General features: G+C 35.4%; 1 protein-coding gene across 2 annotated transcripts in view; it reads left to right on the top strand.

Annotated features, from left to right (window-relative positions):
- The window catches only part of NFXL1 (nuclear transcription factor, X-box binding like 1), a 44,963-nt gene extending 25,032 nt beyond the window's left edge, over window positions 1–19,931 (top strand). For both annotated transcript variants that reach the window (XM_079769441.1, XM_079769442.1), the window contains exons 16-23: window positions 2,443–2,464; window positions 3,158–3,298; window positions 6,530–6,696; window positions 9,252–9,321; window positions 10,505–10,609; window positions 14,981–15,067; window positions 15,881–15,934; window positions 18,414–19,931. In XM_079769441.1, coding sequence (XP_079625567.1) covers window positions 2,443–2,464; window positions 3,158–3,298; window positions 6,530–6,696; window positions 9,252–9,321; window positions 10,505–10,609; window positions 14,981–15,067; window positions 15,881–15,934; window positions 18,414–18,587 — 820 coding nt within the window. In that variant the 3' untranslated portion in view covers window positions 18,588–19,931. The remainder of the gene's footprint in view (window positions 1–2,442; window positions 2,465–3,157; window positions 3,299–6,529; window positions 6,697–9,251; window positions 9,322–10,504; window positions 10,610–14,980; window positions 15,068–15,880; window positions 15,935–18,413) is intronic.
- Window positions 19,932–20,332: the final 401 nt, after the last annotated feature.

The following is a 20,332-nucleotide window of genomic DNA, read 5'->3' on the forward strand; positions in this document are numbered from 1 at the left end:
TGCTTTCAAGTTCTAGAAATTATGAATAAAGCTGTTATAAACACTTATGTGCAGTTTTTTGAATGGCTATAAGTTTTCAACTCATTTGGGAAAATATTTAGGATTGCAATTGCTGCCTCATATGGTAAGCCTATGTTTATTCTGTAAGAAATTGCCAAACTGTATCACTTTGCATTCACACCAGCAATGAATGAGAGTGCCCGTTGTTCTACATCCTTGCTAGTATCTGGTATAGTCAGTGTTTTGAGTTTTAGCCATTCTGATAGATGTGCTTTAGTATCTCATTTTAATTAGCAGTCCTCTAATGACTTATGATGTTGAGCATCTTTTCATGTGCTTATTTGCCATCTGTATGTCTTCTTTTATGATTTGTCTGTTCTCTGTTCATTCAAATCTTGTTCATTTTTTAAATAGGTGTTTGCTTTCTTATTGTTGAGTTTTAAGAGTTCTTTTTATATTTTGGATACAAGTCCTTTACCGGGTATATGTTTTCCAAGTATTTTCTTCCAATCTGTGGCTTGTCTTTTCTTTTAATACTTTTAAATGTTTACAGAGAAGATGTTTTAGTTTTAATGAAGTCCATCCAACATTACCATTTTCTTTTATGGATCATCCTTTTGATATTGTATCTAAAGTCATGACCAAACTCAAAATCACCTAGATTTTCTCCTGTTTTATAGTTTCACATTTCACATTTAGGTATATTACCCATGTTGAGTTAACTACTGTGAAAGGTATAAGGTCTGTCTGGATTTTTTTCTGTTCCAGCACCAACAATTTGTTGAAAAGACTATCCTTTCTCCATTCAGTTGCCTTTCTCTTTTGTCAAAGATCAGTTGACCATATTTGTGTGGGTGTATTTTGGCACTGTCTGTTCTGTTCCAGTATCTATTTGTCTGTTCTTCACCAAATACCATCTGCCTTGATCACTGTAGCTTTCTATAAGTCTTGAAGTTAGGTAGTGTCAGTCCTTTGACATCATTGTTCTTCAGTACTGGGTTACCTATTCGGGGTCCTTTGTCTTTTCATATAGATCTTAGAATCACTGTATTTTTTTAAAATTTAATTTCTTTATTGATTAAGGTATCACATATTTGTCCTCATCCCCCCATTCCCATCCCAAACCCCTCCCCACGTATGCCCCCAACCCCCTGTTGTCCGTGACCACTGGTTAGGCTTATATGCATGCATACAAGTCCTCTGGTTGATCTCTCCCTCTTCCCCCCACCCTCCCGTACCTTCCCTCTGAGGTCCGACAGTCTTATCGATGCTTCCCTGTCTCCGGGTCTGTTTTTGTTCATCGGTTTATGTTGTTCATTATTTCCCCTACATGAGTGAGATAATGTGATACAAGAAATACACTTATAAGAACCGAAAATGAGACAAGCAATAATGGTTATACTGGGAGGCAAATGAATCAGTCTGTAGTGAGTTTCATTCTGGGCCATCAGTTCTTTTGAGTTCCAATTTCAATGTCGAACAGTTCCTTATGTGTACATGTCAGCAATGATATTTCAGTTCTGGATGGTGGACAAATGGTGGTAATGCAGGTCCGACCCTCTCTGGTTTGGTCCTGGGCAACCTGCAGCGATGCACAGCTGCTGACTGCTAGTATGGCAAAGCAACGTCAGCGTCTTCCATCTCTGGACTGCTTCTCTTCTGTCTTCATGGCTGGAGTAGTCCTGTCAATTCCTCTCTGTTGCAGAAATCCACATGGTCTTGGAGTTGTTTTCTGAAAATATACAAACATATTCTCGACCAAAAGTTAATAAAGGAATATTTTCTATAAATTTGACTTGGGATCCTTCTTCATTTTTTGCCCAAACGATTTTCCTTTGGCTTGTTTTGACACCATGTGTGTTTTTCATGGGTGTCTTGCTGTTAGCATTACAAATGAAAGTTAATTTTCTAAAGTAAAAATTTTCTAGATGTAATTTACTTACAGGATATTTTTCCTTACATGATATTCTTCTACTAAGAATCACTGTGTTGATAGCCACAAAATAACATGTATTGAATCTGCATGGAGTTAGGGAAGAAGCAACATTTTAACAATATTGCACTTTCCTATCAGTGAACATGGAATATATCTTCATTTATTTAGATCTATGATTTCTTTCATGAGTAATTTTCCTCATATGGATCTTGTATATATTTTGTTAGATTTATACCTAAGTATTTCTCTTTTTTTGTGTGTGCTAGTATAAATGGTGGTATGTTTCATGTTTTTAATTTCCAATTGTTCATTGCTGGTTTATAGGAAAGCAATTAGCTTTTGTATATTAACTTTATATCCTGCGGTGTTTCTATAGTCACTTATTTCCATATGTGTTTATTTTTTACTCTTAATAAAACAAATAATAGAATTAGCATCTTTGCTTTGGGTGTTCTTCTTGAAGAATTTGTAATGTTTTTGTTTCATTTTATTTTTTTTTCTTGCAGGCATTGTCTTGGGAAGCACGAGGTGAGTTATAGGTACAAGTTTTGTTTGTTTGTTTTTAATATATTTTTATTTACTTCAGAGAGGAAGGAAGAGGGAGAGAGATAGAAACATCAATGATGAGAGAGAATCATTGATAGGCCTTCTCCTGCACGCCCCCTACTGGGGATCGAGCCTGCAACCCCGGCATGTGCCCTTGACCAGAATCGAACCTGGGACCCTCGGGTCCACAGGCCGATGCTCTATCCACTGAGCAAAACCAGCTAGAGCTAGGCACAAGTTTTAAGTAAAACTTGTCATCTATATTTTTCCTATACTAGGATTGTTAGAAATAATAAAGTCAAAGTATTGTTATTTCAGTGTTTTTAAAGACAATAGTTTGTCTACTAATTTTAAAAATACAGGGGGTGGCAAAATACTATAAAGCTACTTTTGCCACACCCTGTATACAGTGCTCTCATTTGAAAATTAGTTTATGAATATGCATTACTACAGAATTGTATTGCATTTCCCTTTTAGGGGATATTTTACTTCTTGGCATTCATTTTTTGCATATTGTTTTGATAGGCTACTATGATTTTGATAATTAATATTAGTGAAGATGTTTCAGACCTTTGTGAAACTTTTTATCAACTGATAACAGAGTTAGTTGTTTTGGAACCATGGGTCTTGGAGGTGTGTGTGTGTTGTGATGATTTTTTCTCGTTTTTTTTTAAGGTGAGTCCACTACCATGCCATGCTGTAGGACCCTACTCTTGTAAGAGAGTTTGTGGACGAACCTTAGATTGTCAGAATCATATATGTATGAAAGAATGCCACAAAGTAACTGAAACTGAAGCCTGCATTGGCAAAAACAAGGTAATGTCCTTAGGTCGAATGTGTAAATACTTACATATCTCTGAATTTGCTTTCAAATATTTTTAAAACCTGACACATGAAACATCATGCTCATAATTTTAATAAATTCTCAAACTTCAGTTGGAAGTAAAGTAAATAGCATCACAGATGTGTGTGTGAAATTCAGTAAAAGCATTTAAAAGCATATGAAAAATTGACTCTAAAGAGATCTCTAAAAATTGCCATTTTATAAAGAAAAACAAATAGAGCCAATTAACTTTTAAATGATATTAAATTTTTTAAAAAGTAATTCATGTTTTTTCTTAGGCTTTCTTTTTATAGGGAATCATAATAACAAGTGTGCTTAAAGAGGAATAAGTAAAAAGTTTTAAGTTTCGTACTTATTAAGTAAATTTAATGAACAAATGTTTAAATTATTAATATGAATTGTGTTATTGAAAATTTCAATTGCATTGTTAGGTCTTTTGGTCTTTCTTTTGGTAATTGTAATGTATGACAGCATAAATATCCATAGCATTATGCTCATATATAGACAGATGTAAATGAGTTATAATTTCCTCATTAGTCCATGCCTTGATCTTCAATAAAAACATAGTCATAATAAAATGAAAGGGTATTGGAATTATAAAATCAAGCTAATAAATAATTTTAATGATTCAAAACTACTTTAAGGTATAGCTGCTATAAGGCATTCCTCCTCGAGGTTTTCAGAACATCAGATGAGTCAGAAAAAATTAGTTTTAAGAACTAATATGACAACGATTGGAGAATTCTTTTTGACTATCCCACCATTGCTTCCTAGGCAGTGGATGTGGCAAAATATCGGTTATAAGTTATGTGCAGTTTTTCTCAATTTAGCTACCAATCCATTCCTATCTCTCAAGGAGGTCTACTGCAATTCAAGAGAGTGAAAATTACATTATTTTAGGGTTAACTTTGCAATCACTCTAATTTATATATGAAACAAAATAATTTCAGAAACTTAAAAATATAGTTTCTTAACTTACCTCAGTTGTGACCCATTGGAGAAATACTCTTAGTATGTGTCTCTTGACCCAAATACCTCTGGAATTTTTAATACAGTTTCTGCTTTCAATTGTAGCATAGAGCCTACCACACAGCAGGTATTTAATAAGTATTTATAGAATTGACTGGACTCAAAGTTCTTTGGCTTATCTGCTCTTCTCTGGTATCCTTGCCTGACCTTACCCATAGTCAGGTCCAATGGAGGCTATAATATGCAGTGGCTCTGATTGTTACCATTAGCAACAGATATTCCTGTTGTCTAATTCATTGGTTATAGTGAGTGGAACTGTGGTTGACAGGGAAACGTGTGAGGCTGATGACAATTGAAATGGTGTGTATTTCCCAGGCAAATGTGGGACAAATATCTTTTGAAGTGCCTGCAAGAAGAAATTGAGGAATTGGGAAAGTTTTTTTTTTTGGGGGGGGGGGAGGGAATCTATCACCAAAAATACATAAAAAATAAAAAATATATGTAGATACATAATCACACCTATATATATTTCTATACTAGTGGCCCAGTGCATGAAATTCGTGCACGTGGGGGGGGGGGAGGGTGTCCCTCAGCCCGACCTGCACCCTCTTCAATCTGGGACCCCTCGGGGGCAGTCGGACATCCCTCTTGTAATCCGGGACTGCTGGCTCCTAACCGCTCACCTGTCTGCCTGCCTGATTGCCCCGAACCATTCTGCCTGCTGGCCTACTCGCCCCCAACTGCCACCCCCCGCTGGCCTGATTGCCCCCAACTGCCCCCCCACCCCGCACCAGCCTGCTCGTCCCCAAGTGTGCCCCACTTGCCAGCCTGATAGTCCCCAACTGCCCTCCCCTCCTGGCCTGATTGCCCCTAACCACCTCTGCCGTGGCCCTGCCACCATGGCTTTGTCCGGAAGGATGTCTGGAAGGTCTCCTGGTCTAATTAGCATATTACCCTTTTATTAGTATAGATAATTTTGTATGTTATAGACCCTTGCCACTCAGAGTGTTGTCTGCAGCCCAGCAATATTGGTATCAGTTGGAATCTTGTTAGAAATGCAAAATCTCAGACCCCACCTCAGCATTTTAACAAGATTCCTAAGTGATTGATAATCCACAGAAATGTTTGAGAACACTGCTAAAAGCAGTGTGTGTGGTGTGTCATGTTTCATTGATTTAAAAAAACACAAACGAACTTCATTATAATTGTTAAACTTGCTAAGAACTAGAATTTAATTATTCCAACCACTAAGAAGAAAGGATAATTCTGTAATGTGATAGAGGTGCTATTATTGCTGTAATGACAAACATTACACTATGTAAGTGTATCACATTAACATCTTAACACCTTGAATTTATACAATACCAATTATTTTTCAATGAAATGATAAAAAAGTTTCATTTATCAGGATTAATACCCAAATGTTTATTTTGTGTTTCTTCTCATCATCCCATTACTTATAATTAGGATTGCTCTCCTCCCTGGATTTCCAGAAAGTTGGATGAATTGCAAAAAGCTCATTTTAAAAGCTGATAATGAAAAATGTTGAACCTTTAAGACTTAGTATTCATATCTGTAGCTCTTTTATTTTATTTCAGTATGATATGTGAAATTCAACACTATCCTGTAATAAAAATCTTTAACCTTCTTTAGTAGACAGATACTACTTAAATTATTACTAGAGCAGAGGTGACTTGTTAAGTTACAATTTTACAATTGAGATAATATTTATTTGTACTAAATGTAATTTAATTTTGCCTTATTTAAATGCATTAAAAGTAAATTAAACTGGTAGTCATTCTCCTTTTTCTCTATATGTGCTTTCCTTTAACAAGATGAGATGACTATCACCAGAACACTGAATGCTTCTTTAGTTTGATGATCATTGTACTTATTGGGTGTAAATGAATTGATAATGTTTTACTATGTATTTTTTTTTCTGCCATTGACTACTCTTTAGGAAGTAATTTATGTTTTTATTAGAGATATTTAATGTATTCATGTCCATTTTAAAGGTGAGGCAGTTTAATTTAATCAGGTTTGTATACATAGAAATCTTTGTGAATAATGGTCATATTGATAATCTTGCTATTCTTCATTTTGAATATTTTTAAGCTGTATTTCTAAGAGCTCCAGAAGTACTTTGTTTTAATGGGATATGTAAATTTTATAACTACTGTATAGGAATGTTAGACTTCTGTATGTAGGTGATTTATTTCCTTGCAATTTGGCAGGCTGGCCCAGAATGCCTTCAGTGTGAAGAAGGATGCTCTAAATCACGGCCCGTGGGCTGTCCTCATCCATGTGTTTTGCCATGCCACCCTGGAGAGTGTCCTCCTTGTGTTCAGATGCTTAGAATAAAATGTCACTGCAAGATCACAACCCTATATGTGGAATGTAGGTAAGAAGACTGAAGAAATATTGTTGTTTTACTGAAATTATTTTCATGATATCCTTTTATAATTCAGAACTCTTCATATGTAGTATACTGTAAGGAATATTTTTTCAGTGGTGTTCTTTAGACTCTAGACACCTAGATTTTCTTTCCCTAGTGACCTGGAGGCAATGGAGACTATTTCATCTTGTAGATACTTTACCCTTTTTTAACCAGGACATCTCTGAGTTTTTCCATTTGGGGATCCTATAAGATTTTGTTAGGAAAAGAATTATAAAACTGCTTAAAAAAAAAAAAAAAGAAGAAGCATTCCTATAAACAGCGTGTTCAGATAACAGTGTCAAACTAGAATTTCATTGGATCAAAAATTGACTTATACATAATTACTTAAGTGTAAATTTTAAATTGTAGATTTAAAAGGTAGAGTTTTGTTTATTAAAGATGTTGCTGTTACGACATTTTTTATACAAGGATGTGACCTTTATATTTTCCTTATTTAAAAAAATGCAGGTTAATTATGGTCTAACTCACTGAGCTTCATTTCATCCAAGTCTATAAAGTGGGCTTTTGAAAAGTCTGATTTATTCCAAGTTAAATTTGGGAATATAATTTTATTTCTGATTTTTTTTTTTTAGCATAAATGCTTTTTGAAAAATGCCTGTTAATTTTATCTTAAATTTGTTTTTGTCACTTGCACTCTAGTTTCATGCTTTGTAAAAGTGTAAAAGTCAAAATTATTTTGTTGAAATTTTAAAAATAAAATAACATACTACAATTTTTAGCTTTAGAATTTTTGTAGGGAAAGTTAAGAGGGCAATTTTGCTTTATTAATGGGTGATACTGACAAAAAGGGATTGTTTTCTTTGGTCTTGCAAGGTCCTACATTTTCTTCTTTTCTTTTTCTCTTCATCGTGTAATCTTCAAAAGGTGCCTTTCACTTTTTACCTTCAGTTCATGGCTCCTTGATTGTTGTGCACTTTTCCAAGTCTCTTCCCTGTAGTTAGTGCTCTGATTACCAAGACTTTCTTAGTACTTTTACACTGAAGGTTGACTTTCTTTTTCTGGAGTGATGTTAGCTCCCTGTCTTTTCTGTTCAGTTTTTCCAGAACTTCACTGACTTCTCGAAAAGATTTCCTATGGGAGCTTGAGAAATAGCTCTGCTAGGAATTGATACTTACTTTTCTACTTACAGGTAATTTGAAGCTTGTAGATATTTCTGTTTTCTAGTTATACCAAGGTCATGGGATTTGAATGGTTTTGTTATTAATGAGCTGAACGGTTTTTTTTGGGAATGTGTGGATACATTTGTATTGAGGTGGCTTCCATTATCTCAGCTATCCAGAGTTCCTTTTTCCCTTTCTTGAATACATATTTAAAATATATGTTTTTATACAGAATTCCTTAGTTTCGGTATTCTGATAATTTTATTTGCTTTAATTCAACTAATTATTTTATAAGTCATCTTTTCCTTTTAGTCCTTTTCTGCTTCATGTGTATTTCTTCTTTGGAAATTAAATATAAAAGATACAGACCTTGAAAAGTAGGTAATTTTTCCTAATTTATAGAGTAACAGGAATAATATGATTTTAATCCTTAAGTTCAGAGGTGAGCACCATACTTTAAGAATGAAAATATACAATGTTTAGTAGAGCTAGCATAAAATATCTGTGATAGTAAATGAAATTTTGCCAAGAAAATTGTACGTGTTAGAGTACATTTATAGATAATTTGATACAAATATTAAGATTACAATTTTGACATTAGTGAGGCTAACCTTATGTTATATTTTGGGAATTATGTCTAGTAAAAGGAAATAGAAAAAGCAGGAAAAGAAAGAATTAAAAAGAAGAAGAAAAAGCAATCTTGGGGAGGAGAAAAGTGCAATAGGTGTAATAGGGATTTTAAGATTGTCACTAGATACTGACTCATGTAGTATCTCTTCTGATTCTGTTCAACTCCCTATTAGAAAGTGGTTTTATTCCTTGGTGTTTATGACTATTTCCGAATTACCTATTGAGTCATATAAAAACACAGACTGATCTAAATGATGTAATTTAAAATGAATCAATTTCTAACATTAATAGCTTATCCAAAAACAAATGAAAGGCTTTCCTAATAAGCTTACATTTCCCACTGAATAGCCTATATTTCTTAATTTGAACTAACATATTAAATGACTCATTTTTAATAATTTATGTAAAGGCTTTAAGGAGAATTTTAATTATGAGTAATGATCGAACTATAGGGAAAGATAGTACATGAATTTTTAAAGAGAGGCCAGATACCGTGATATTTCATGTGTGTTTTGTGCTTCCTTCTTGCAGCGATTGCCCTTTTGGCATTTAATTTGTTGGTAGTTGATGAAGGGCTGGAAAATTTGACTTATCAGAACAGTAAAGTGGAAGGTAATTGTTACAGAAAGAAACAATTAAAATAGGTCTCAAAAAAAAATAAGAAAGATGATTTTATAGACATGTTTGAAATTGTGAGTTGCTTTTGGAAAATATGCTATGAAATGGACTTGGTTTGAATGTCACCAAATCTTACTCTCCTATTTTTAGAAAAATAACCACAGCTGATGTAAATGAAAAGAACCGCCTCAGTTGTTGCAAAGATCAGTGTCCTAAAGAGGTAAGTTTTAATATAACCTTTTAAATTGTATTTTGGGGGCTTTTTTTTTTTTTGGATTTTCTCTTTTCTTGTTTGGACATCCTATTTCAGGACTTTCCTGGACCCACTAAAGATGTGGGTCCAGAAATAAAAATGTGGTGTCTGTAAAAATGTAATACACATGAGTAGGGTTGGATGCACATCTCTATGAAATTTGGGGAGTATGAGGTCTAGGATGACCCTTTGAAGATTTTTTTTAAGTAGTTTTAAAGATAGCTTATATACTTTATGCAATAAGGTATTCACCTAATGCTTAACTCCCATGTGATTCAGACTTAAAATATAAATATATCAAAAACTGTGTGGGTCTTAGGCAGTTAGAGAATAAATTCATAGTAGGTTATTTTAAAAAGACAGATGTACTAGTATGTTTGTGTGTGAACTTTAAAATTCATTATTATTTTGAATTAATTAGTATAAAGCATTCATATATAAAGTTTTGTTTTTAAAAATTAAGATGTTTGTCTATACATTATATTCGAACTACAAGTATCGAAAGTGGTTCCAAAAAATTGTTCAGAGTAAAATGGTAAAATCTCACTATTGATTTATCCTGGCAATAATGTGAGAAACCAAGGTTATCCATCTGTATTGGGCCAATCTCAAAGTGAACATTCTCCTTTTTGTTGTTGTTGGAGCTAGGGCAGTGATAGTGATTTGATTTGCAAAGGTGGAAGTTTATAAAGGAAGCCTTTTGACTTATGGATGTACTAATAGTACCTCTTTTAAATCTTGGTCAGGAAGAGATGGCAACATAGTTTTAAATATAGTAATCAGTCTCTTTGACCAAATAAAACAAATAAGTGCTTGATATGCCATTTTGTTAAAAATGTATTTTCTTTTAACTAAAACTTTGGACACTTTTTATGGATTTTTGTTCAAGAACTAGAATTTGACAGTTTCAGAATTTATGCAAGATTACCAGTATAAAATATGAGACCATTTCAAGCATTAATTGATTATTGTAATAATCCTATCTTTGTTAATATGAGTAAAACTAGAGGCATGGGTTATTTCAAATTTAATTTCCTGAATTTTTCAATCTTGAGTTTTTCTTGTTAAAATAAATTTCCTTCTGTCCAAATTTAGATTTGGGGTAATAAGTAGTTGAGAATGTAACTGCTTTATTTTGGTTTTATTTTAGCTTCCTTGTGGTCATAGGTGCAAAGAGATGTGCCACCCTGGTGAATGTCCTTTTAATTGCAACCAGAAGGTAAAACTTAGATGTCCTTGTAAAAGAATTAAAAAGGTAAATATTTTAAGTTATTGAAAATTCTTTTCTATGTACATTATTTTTGTCTGTGTTTGGTATTTCTTTGGCTTATTTTTTGTTTTTTAATTTTAAGGTCTTATTTCTCAGAATGTTGTTTATTATCCCATCTATTTCTGTAAATGCTTTGTTTTAAAAATCAGCTTTGTTTGGCAATTTAGTTGTTTGCAATTTAATAGTAAGAGGTTGTTTTACATTGGGATCAAGTACAGTGCCCTTTTTCTGGATAGAATCAGCTTTGCCCAGGGAACACAATGAGTAATAAAGCGAGTTTCATGGTTTAAGAAATGGTCTGGAATTAACCTTTGTTGCTTTTACGAAAATTTTTTTTGCCATCAGTATTATGTTTTGAAAATGCCTTAAAAAGGAGCTCACATGCACAGCCTTATAAAATTATAAAATAGTATTCAAACTTGTAGAGAACTAATTTTAATGTAAAATAGTGGTAATAGAGGAGTAAGAGGGCAAAAATTAACAGTTGGAAAGCTCAAGCGCAACAAATTACATAATGCTGGGCAAAACTCCTGAAGAAAGAGTCTGAATTCTCAGATGCCGGTGGCTGAGGGTTTTTTTTTCCAGTTCTCCTTTTCCTTGACTTTCCTACTGACACTGTTGACTCCTTCGAAGCTTTCTTCTTTCTTGACCTCTGGTTTTTCCCTGTCTCAGTTATAGTCGATTCCCTTTTGTCTTCATATTTCTATGGTCATTTCCTGAAGGTAGGCTCCTTTTTTCTTCTTTAAATTCACTCTTTTATTTACCCATTCAACAAATATTTATTTAGAATCTTTTTCTTTTATTAAGGTTCTCTTCATTTGTTTTTACAGTTCCTACTATCATTATTTGGGGTAGATAACTTCTGAATTTAAATGTATAGGCTTGACCTCTTCTGGAGTTGAATTTCCTAAGTTTTAGTTGTTTAAAGTGAATCACCTTTACATGAAAATCAACACTTAAGCCACTTTTAATCTGGGCCGTCTATCAGGTTTTCTCTCAAATCTCATGTAATTGTCATGTGCAGTTTGCCACCCATTAGAACTTTGGCAACAGCTTGCTCTTGGACTTTGGCAACAGCTTCATGATGGATTTCCTTGCCTCTAATCATAGCACCTCCCCTATCTATGTTCTTCATTGGTTCTTCATGCATTATGGGGAAAAACACGCATTTTATAAGAAATGTGTATATTCATAGACTCGACATACAAGAGAATCTATGATGTTACTTTGCCTATTTGTCCAGTCTCATCCTATGGCACTCTGTGAATCTGTTATTTAAGTGACCTAACATACATGCTATACTCCCCTTTAGCCTGGATGTATACTGGAATATATATATCCCTTCTTTTGTGTAAAATACAATGTGTTTTCCCCTTACCACTTTGCTTGCGAGAATCCTGCTAATACTCAGTGTAAACGTTTCCTTGTTAGAGAAGATCTTTCTTCCCTGACTCCCTTGGGAAGACTTAGGTGTTCCTTCTTCTGCTTTCTTTGTATTGGATGCTATAGAGTTTTCTCAAGAGCTTTGTGATTCTAGGCACATCTGTAACTTTGTTTCCTCGTCTGTGAAATGGAGTTTATACATAGATTTACTGAAAGGAATAAAAGAGGTAATGCTTATATAGCATTTAGCACAATGACTGCAATGTTTCTCATAACATTGGATTATGTTTAATATCATAGCAGTAGCTGCTATTATTATTTTTAGTTTAGCACTTACTATTATTATGCTCTTTTCCTTATGTATATTCCCTGTTCATAACAAAACACTTGGCATGTAATAGGCACTCTATAAGTACATCTTGAATAAGAAAAGGTAAGATCTTTGTTTCAGGGTTATAGACTTAATGTCCACAAACACACACATTTAATTTTTTGTCTTTAATGTTTATTCATCATATTTTTTTCTTTTTCTGGACTATCCTTAGAGGACAAAACTGTGTTTATCACTAACATCAACCAAAAATGAAGAACTAAAGGGAAAAACCTTCTAAGTAATAAAATTTCATTCTATAAAGTGCTTTCATTAAAGTATATGCACTTTGTTCATAGGAATTGGTGATCTTATTTCTTAACTGTGGTAGATTTGAACTAAAAAACTAGAATCTGCCCTAGCTGGTTTGGCTCAGTGGATAGAGCGTCAATCAGCCTATGGACTGAAAGGTCCCAGGTTTGATTCCGGCCAAGGGCACATGCCAGGGTTGTGGGCTCGATCCCCAGTAGGGGGCATGCAGGAGGCAGCTGATCAATTATTCTCTCACATCATTGATGTTTCTATCTCTCTCTCCCTCTCCCTTCCTCTCTGAAATCAATAAAATATTAAAAAAACAAACAAACTAGAATCTGAGAGTGTGATGCGAGAGGAGAAATTGATACAAATAATAGGTACCCTCAGCAAAAGTGACATCTGACAGCAAGAAATAGGGATAAATAAAAGATCTATAAAAGATCTATAAAATCAAAGTCTCAGAGTATCCTATCTAATAAATTGACGGTCACTCCAACACACAAGATGGCTGCCCCCATGTGGTCAAAGATGGCTGCCCCCATGTGAACACAAGATGGCCACCACAAGATGGCCAGCAGGGGAGGGCACTTGGGAGGGACCAGGCCTGGAAGGGAGGGCAGTTGTGGGTGATCAGGCCAGCAGGGGAGGGCACTTGGGAGGGACCAGGCCTGCAAGGGAGGGCACTTGGGGGCAATCAAGCCTGCAGGGGAGGGCAGTTAGGGGTGACCAGGCCGGCAGAGGAGGGAAGTTGGGGGCGACCGGGCCTGCAGGGAAGGGCAGTTGGGGGTGACCAGGCCTGCAGGGGAGGGGAGTTAGGGGTGACCAGGCCTGCAGGGGAGGGCAATTAGGGGTGACCAGGCCTGCAGGGGAGGGCAGTTAGGGGCAAACAGGCTGGCAGGGGAGTAGTTAGGCATCAATCAGGCTGGCAGGGGAGTGGTTAGGGGGTGATCAGGCTGGCAGGCAGAAGTGGTTAGGGGCAATCAGGAAGGCAGGCAGGCTAGCAGTTGGGAGCCAGCAGTCCTGGATTGTGAGAGGGATGTTCGACTGCCCGTTTAGGCTCGATCCTATCGGGATCGGGCCTAAACGGGCAGTCGGACATCCCTCGAGGGGTCCCAGATTGGAGAGGGTGCAGGCTGGGCAGAGGGACACCCCCCCCCGTGCACGAATTTCGTGCACCGGGCCTCTAGTCCTATATAATAAAAGCCTAATATGCTAAATGTCTGGTCGTCTGGTCGTCCATTTAACCAATCAAAGCATGATATGCTAATGATATACTAAGGCCACTCAACCACTCACTATGACATCCACTGACCACCAGGGGGCAGACGCTCTGACTGGTAGGTTAGCTTGCTGCTGGGTTCCTGCAGGTAGGGACTGAGCGAGACAGGCCAGACAATCCCTGGAGCCCTCCCGCAGTCCCTCCCCGGCTGGCCAACCTCCCATGTTCCTCCCTGGCCCCGATCGTGCACCAGTGGAGTCCCTCGGCCTGGCCTGTGCCCTCTCGCAATCCGGGACCCCTCGGGGGATGTCAGAGAGCCCATTTCAGCCCGATCCTGCAGGCCAGGCCAAATTCGTGCACCAGGCCTCTAGTTTAAAATAAGGACTACTCAATTCATTATAGCATAGTACACAAATTGATCATAGTATTTATATCAAGTCATTAAGATGCTCCTCTGTTTCATTAAGGAGGCAGTGAAGCACAAATACAAACTGTAGAAAGATTTTAATTTAAACTGATCAAAGATTTACTAGTTGAGAGAAAAATTTGTAGTTCTTTAGAAAACTCTCTAGAATTACATTGAGTTGGTAGCCACTAGCCACATGTGGCTATTTAAGTTTGAATTTTAATGAATTAACAGTAAATAGTATTAATTCATTTCCTCCTTTCACTAGACACATTTTGAATGCTCAGTAGCTGCATGTGGTTAGTGCTACTCAATTGGGTAGTTAGTGCAGATTTAGAATATTTCCAGCATCTCAGAAAGCCGCTGGATGGACTGCTCTGGAGCATTTTATTACCTGGAAGCTTTACAAGATTAACAAGAAACAATAAAGAAAAACTGACCTTTCTCAATAGTTGTACTTAGTAAGTGGATGATTTTAATTTTATGGTATTTTCTTTTTTGTAATTAAGGGAAAATAAAATAATGATCATTCTTTGAACCAAGAGATTTGATACTTGCAACCATATCAAATTATTAAATATTAATGAACATGACTGTTAAATAATTTGCATAACCTTAAGCTCTTAGGGAAATTTTGCTTTCTTATGACATACAGTTAGAAGGGAAAAATCTTAAAATCTGAAATGTAAAAATCTTAAAATCTGAAATGTGCATTTGTTTTAGGAATTTCAGTGCAACAAAGTACGTGAAAATCAGATTTCAATAGAATGTGACGCAACATGCAAGGAAATGAAGCGGAAAGCCTCTGAGGTACGGTCACATTACAGTAAATATAATTTTCAACGTGCTAATGGCCTTTCCCTATTTATTTTGTGCATTTCTTTATGTGCTTATTGCGAATGACTTGAAAGCTCATCTTTTTTGCTTTTATAATTAAAACGTGGTTTTATAGGCCTACTTTGAATCTTCAGGTGTGCTTTTTATTGTCTAATGTGTACTAGATTTCCCATTCTCTTAACCAGTTAGAGTATGTGTTCTGGGACATGGTTGTTCATCTTAATGTTAGTGTAAACCTCCTGAAAATTAGGTTAAAATAATATAAAAATGAGGTTTTAGGATTCTTTGCTGTGTGGGCTACGTCTTATGTCATTTTTTCTTGCACTCAACCCAGTCCATGAGTGAACCGTTGATTTTGTTTGAAAGTAAGTTTTCCCTTCAAGACATTTAAAGTAAATGATCAATTGTAACTCCAGAAAGAGAGTGGTATTGAATAATTTTGAGTATAGCTTGTTACTATGATTACTTTAAAAAAATATAACACCCGTTTTAAAAGCATTTCAGTTACTACTATTGTAGCTCTTTGAATTGTGATCTAATATCTGTTATAGTTAAATTGAAGTGTTTATAGAAGGTATAACACTCCATCTCTCCTCACCCCCAGTCTGTTAGACAGTATCTTGGTAACACTTTTCCCTATAATATTTACATTTCTTTAAATAACTGCCAGTATAAATCCTCCAAAAGTCATTATGGGTTTGTGGAGACTCGGTGAGATGATGCTAACATTCTATATAGAACTGACAATTACAATGTGTTACTTTACTTTTAAATGTCTGTAAACAGATAAAAGAAGCAGAAGCCAAAGCTGCTCTGGAAGAAGAAAAACGAAGACAACAGGTAACGGAACAGAACACCAGGGTTGTGTTTCTTTGCATCATTGTTAGTTTTTATTCAAACACCAAGTATATTCTAGGTACAAACTAGGGGCTAGTCAACTCTATTCTGGACTGAAAATAATATAGTTCATACATTAAAGTATGCCATTCACTTACTTTAATCAGGTACACTGTACCTCTGAAGAAGCACAGGATCTCGCATATTCCCAAATATTTTATATATTCCCAATGTTCTTCCTTTGCTTCCTTGCCAATTTCATCCATTCACCAGCCAAAGAGTTTTAACTCGTCTTTTAGTTTGTGGGGAAAGGGTTGGAGTGCAGTGCCATTCATTTTAAGGCATTTCCTGGAGCCCATATCTTCACTCATCTAAAATTATTTGAGTTCTGTTTTACTGAGTTGTAGATTATGTGTAGCAAATAAGTCCTGTTTACTAACCATAACATTTGTGTTAATAATACATTCTCCTTTGTCCTCATTAAATTCTTTTTAATATATATATATACTAGTGGCCCGGTGCATGGTGGGGGGGGGGGGGGGGGGGGGGCGGGGGGAGGAGTGTGTCCTTCAGCCCGGCCAGCACCCTCTCCAATCTGGGACCCCCTTGGGGGATGTTCCACAGGGATTGGGCCTAAACCGGCAGTTGGACATCCCTCTCGCAATCCGGGACCGCTGGCTCCTAACCGCTCACCTGCCTGCCTGCCTGCCTGATCGCCCCTAACCACTCTGCCTGCTGGCCAGATCACCCCCAACTTCCCCCCCACCTGCCTGCTTGCCCCCAACTGCCCTCCCCTGCTGGCCTGATCACCCCTAACCGCCTCTGCCTTGGCCCCGCCACCATGGCTTTGTCTGGAAGGACGTCCAGAAGGTCTCCCAGTCTAATTAGCATATTACCCTTTTATTAGTATAGACAGATATTTCAGAGATAAAGGGAGAAGGAAAGAGATAGAAACATCAATGATGAAAGAGAATCATTGATCGGCTGCTTCCTGCACACCCCCTACTGGGGATCGAGCCTGCAACTCAGGCATGTGCCCTTGACTGGAATCGAACCTGGGACCCTTTAGTCAGCAGGCCTACACACTATCCACTGAGCCAAACCAGCTAGGACCCCATAGATTCTTAAAAGTAAGATTATTATATGTTCTTTGTTATTACCTAGATAACAAATTCATTCCCGATACATCCAGTTTGTTCAAATACTATATTAATCATATACTCCAAAGAGTGGTTTAACTTCCTTATAGTGACATGTAATTATTTGTTAATTTGCATTTTGGGATGCTTTATACTTATCAAGCAGGGTACAGTATATGTTAAAATGCTGCTTTTATGAATGAGGAAATTAAAACTTGTATGACTTGAGGGAGGACATTAGAAATAATTTATGTGGCAAATAAAGATGGGCCAAAATGACCTATGGTATTTTATGGTTCTATAAAGTCGATTTGCCTAATATCCCAAAATAAGTTGTCAGAGGTAATACAGTGAAACATGTTGGCTGAATTCCTGGGAGATTAAATTATTAATAGGTTAGGGTTTCCCTCACCTTTTTATAAACTATTATAGATGGTGATTTCAAATATATTCCCTATTTACTGACCTTTTAAATAGAGTATATAGAACATAATTTAAACTATATGCATTGTCTGTGGACCATTATTAAAGCATCAATTATTTTATTGTCAGTGTTTCTCACGTTTGGCTGCTTTTAATATATTTTGATCTTCTATATATCAACAGCCACCTGACAATATTCTGACAATTTGGTTCATTGAAAAATGTTAGTTTTGATTTAATTAAGTACACGATTAGGTATTCAAATGTAGTTTATAGACAAAATAATGGAGTGTTAACTGAATTTTATATTTCTACTATTAATAAACATTTACAGAATCTTGCATACATGTTACATATATATTTTAATTACCTATTAAGTTTTAGTTAATAACAGTGCATGTTACATTATTATGTATTAAAGTTTAAGAAGTTCTTAACAGTAGAATAAAACTCCATATTTTATAATGAGTGTTATTCAGTTATCCTTTTTTTAGAAGTAGTTTTTATATAATTTACTTTCTAAAATAGTCATTTGATTTAAAGCATGAAGCATTTTTCTCCAGAAGAATTTTTATTCTATAATTTTAACTGTGTTTTATCAAGAGAAGAATGAGTTTCTGGTGGCTTTTTTTCTCTCTTTACTCACTTGAATTTCTACACAAGCCACTAATGTTATTTATCAACATTGTAAGAAACTATAGTTATTCTCACTGGGCATCTCTTAGCACTGCATTCCTAAACTCTGGATTTGTTGAATACAACTAGTAGTAGAGAGTTTAAAACAAAAAATCAAATCAGTGTATTTATTACATACCATTATTACTAAAGCATTTCCCAAATTGATTTATTTTCATCTAAGTGGAAGATTTCAAGTTAAGGTATGTATTGGATTTAATAAAAATGATACTATTTTGATTTAGGCTGAACTGGAGGCTTTTGAAAACAGACTGAAGGGTCGTCGGAAGAAGAACAGGAAAAGAGATGAAGTGGCAGTTGAGCCAACACTGTGGCAGAAGTATAAATATCATCTCCTCCCAGTGTGTGCAGTTTTGGTGTTAGGGTTTGCATGGTACATAGCCCCTGGTGCGTCTTAAAATTTTTTGATCTGTTAATATACCTCAGATTGGATTTAGACACATTGTTAAGTTTGGAATATTAGGAAGTGTATATTGTACAACATGATACGTATTCACATTCATCTCTCTGTTCTCTTCTAGGTGTTGTTAGAAGGATAGAATGTTAAGCTTTATCTTAATTAACATATGAGAAGTGGCAATATAACATTGTTTGATATTAAAAGCATGACTGAAATGATAAAATATTTCATAAGGCATAGGTTGTGGCAGGGTAGCATGTTAGTTTTTCATTGTGCTTCCTTGTATTAACATAGTTGTTTCATTTACTATTTCAAACCAACTTTTCCTTACCCCCCCCCCCCCCCCCAATTAAGATGAAACTGAGCCACATGTGCTGTAAGAGGAATATTTCATAATGTTTTGGTTACTTATTAGAAGGTACTTTTCTTCATCATGTAACTTTGTATTTTAATAAAAAAGATAATTCTCTAAAAGACCTCTTAAATTATAACATGAAGTTATATAATTAGATTCCAGAAACTGGCTTATCAGTTATTGAAATAAATTTTTATGTACTGTGTTCCTTAGAGGAAAATACTGTTTTGAAAATATGCCAGACTAGACTCCTCACATGTGGGTATTTCTAGTGTAAAAAGCTTTCAACTGAAGTTGGCATGTTTTATAAAACTTGTATGTGTCTTTTCAAAGTAATAATAAAAGAAAAACTAATATTTATGAGCACTATGTGCTGAGCACAGGGCTTATGAGCTTTATGTACTTTATTCTCATTTTTTCTTACCACGGTACTCTTAAGTAGATTTTTATCTGGAAATAATCAGTTCTTATGAAAAGCTGATAGAGAAATATCAGTAAGCCAAATCTGTTTAAATTGTAAGTCATTTTAAATGGTTTTGTTATTTAATTTTTGTATGCTTAATATTTTCATTAAAGTTTTTCATACCAAATTTGTAATCTAGAATATTTACTATTATCTAAAATATTCAGGAACCTGTAGGTTTAGGCTAGGTATTAGTATCAATGCATGAAAAAATCCAAAATTTGATGCAAAACAGTAATTAATAGATAATAAAAAGTGGTAGAAATGTCTTTTAAACAGAAGTACAAAGAAGGATTTTTAAATTTTGCTAAATTTAATTCAGGTTTTCTTTAAATGTCTTGTTGATTAGTCAAGTATTAGCTGGTGTCTAAAATTAAAGGGCACTCATTCCTTTCTTTATGGTCTTTGTGTTTTGGTTTTAGTTTTCTTTATTTTAACTTTCCCAGTTACTTTCTCAGTAACTCAGAGTTACTGAGTTGGTGTTTAAGCTGCTACTCTCAAGACGTTACCTTACTCTGATCTAAAATGAATATTAAAGAATATGAACACAACTTGGTGTCTGCCTGGGAGCCTATTTTCATGTATGCCGGAATGTTGGCCTATTAAACAAATCTGAAGCCTACTTCATGTCTGTCTGTTGGGCTGCTGATCTTGTTAGGTTTTCTTTCTAATTTATGGGAAAGTAGTGAGCCGAGGAAGGGGCTTGAATGAATGACAAATTAAACTGTTTGCTGTTTTTTATTTGCTTGGCTATTATCTCAGAGCTTAATTTACCCAAAGTCACACAGCTGTTTATTCATTTATTCAATCAACAGATGTGTTTCTTCTGTAACAGATACTCTAGATACTAGAGATAATTATTAGAAGGTAAGTGATCTTTCTCTTGGGGAGCTGCTACAGGAGTGGAAGAGATTTAAAAAAAAAA

This window comes from Cnephaeus nilssonii (genome assembly GCF_951640355.1).
Source record: "Cnephaeus nilssonii genome assembly, chromosome: 1".
Classification (NCBI taxonomy): Eukaryota; Metazoa; Chordata; class Mammalia; order Chiroptera; family Vespertilionidae; genus Cnephaeus; species Cnephaeus nilssonii.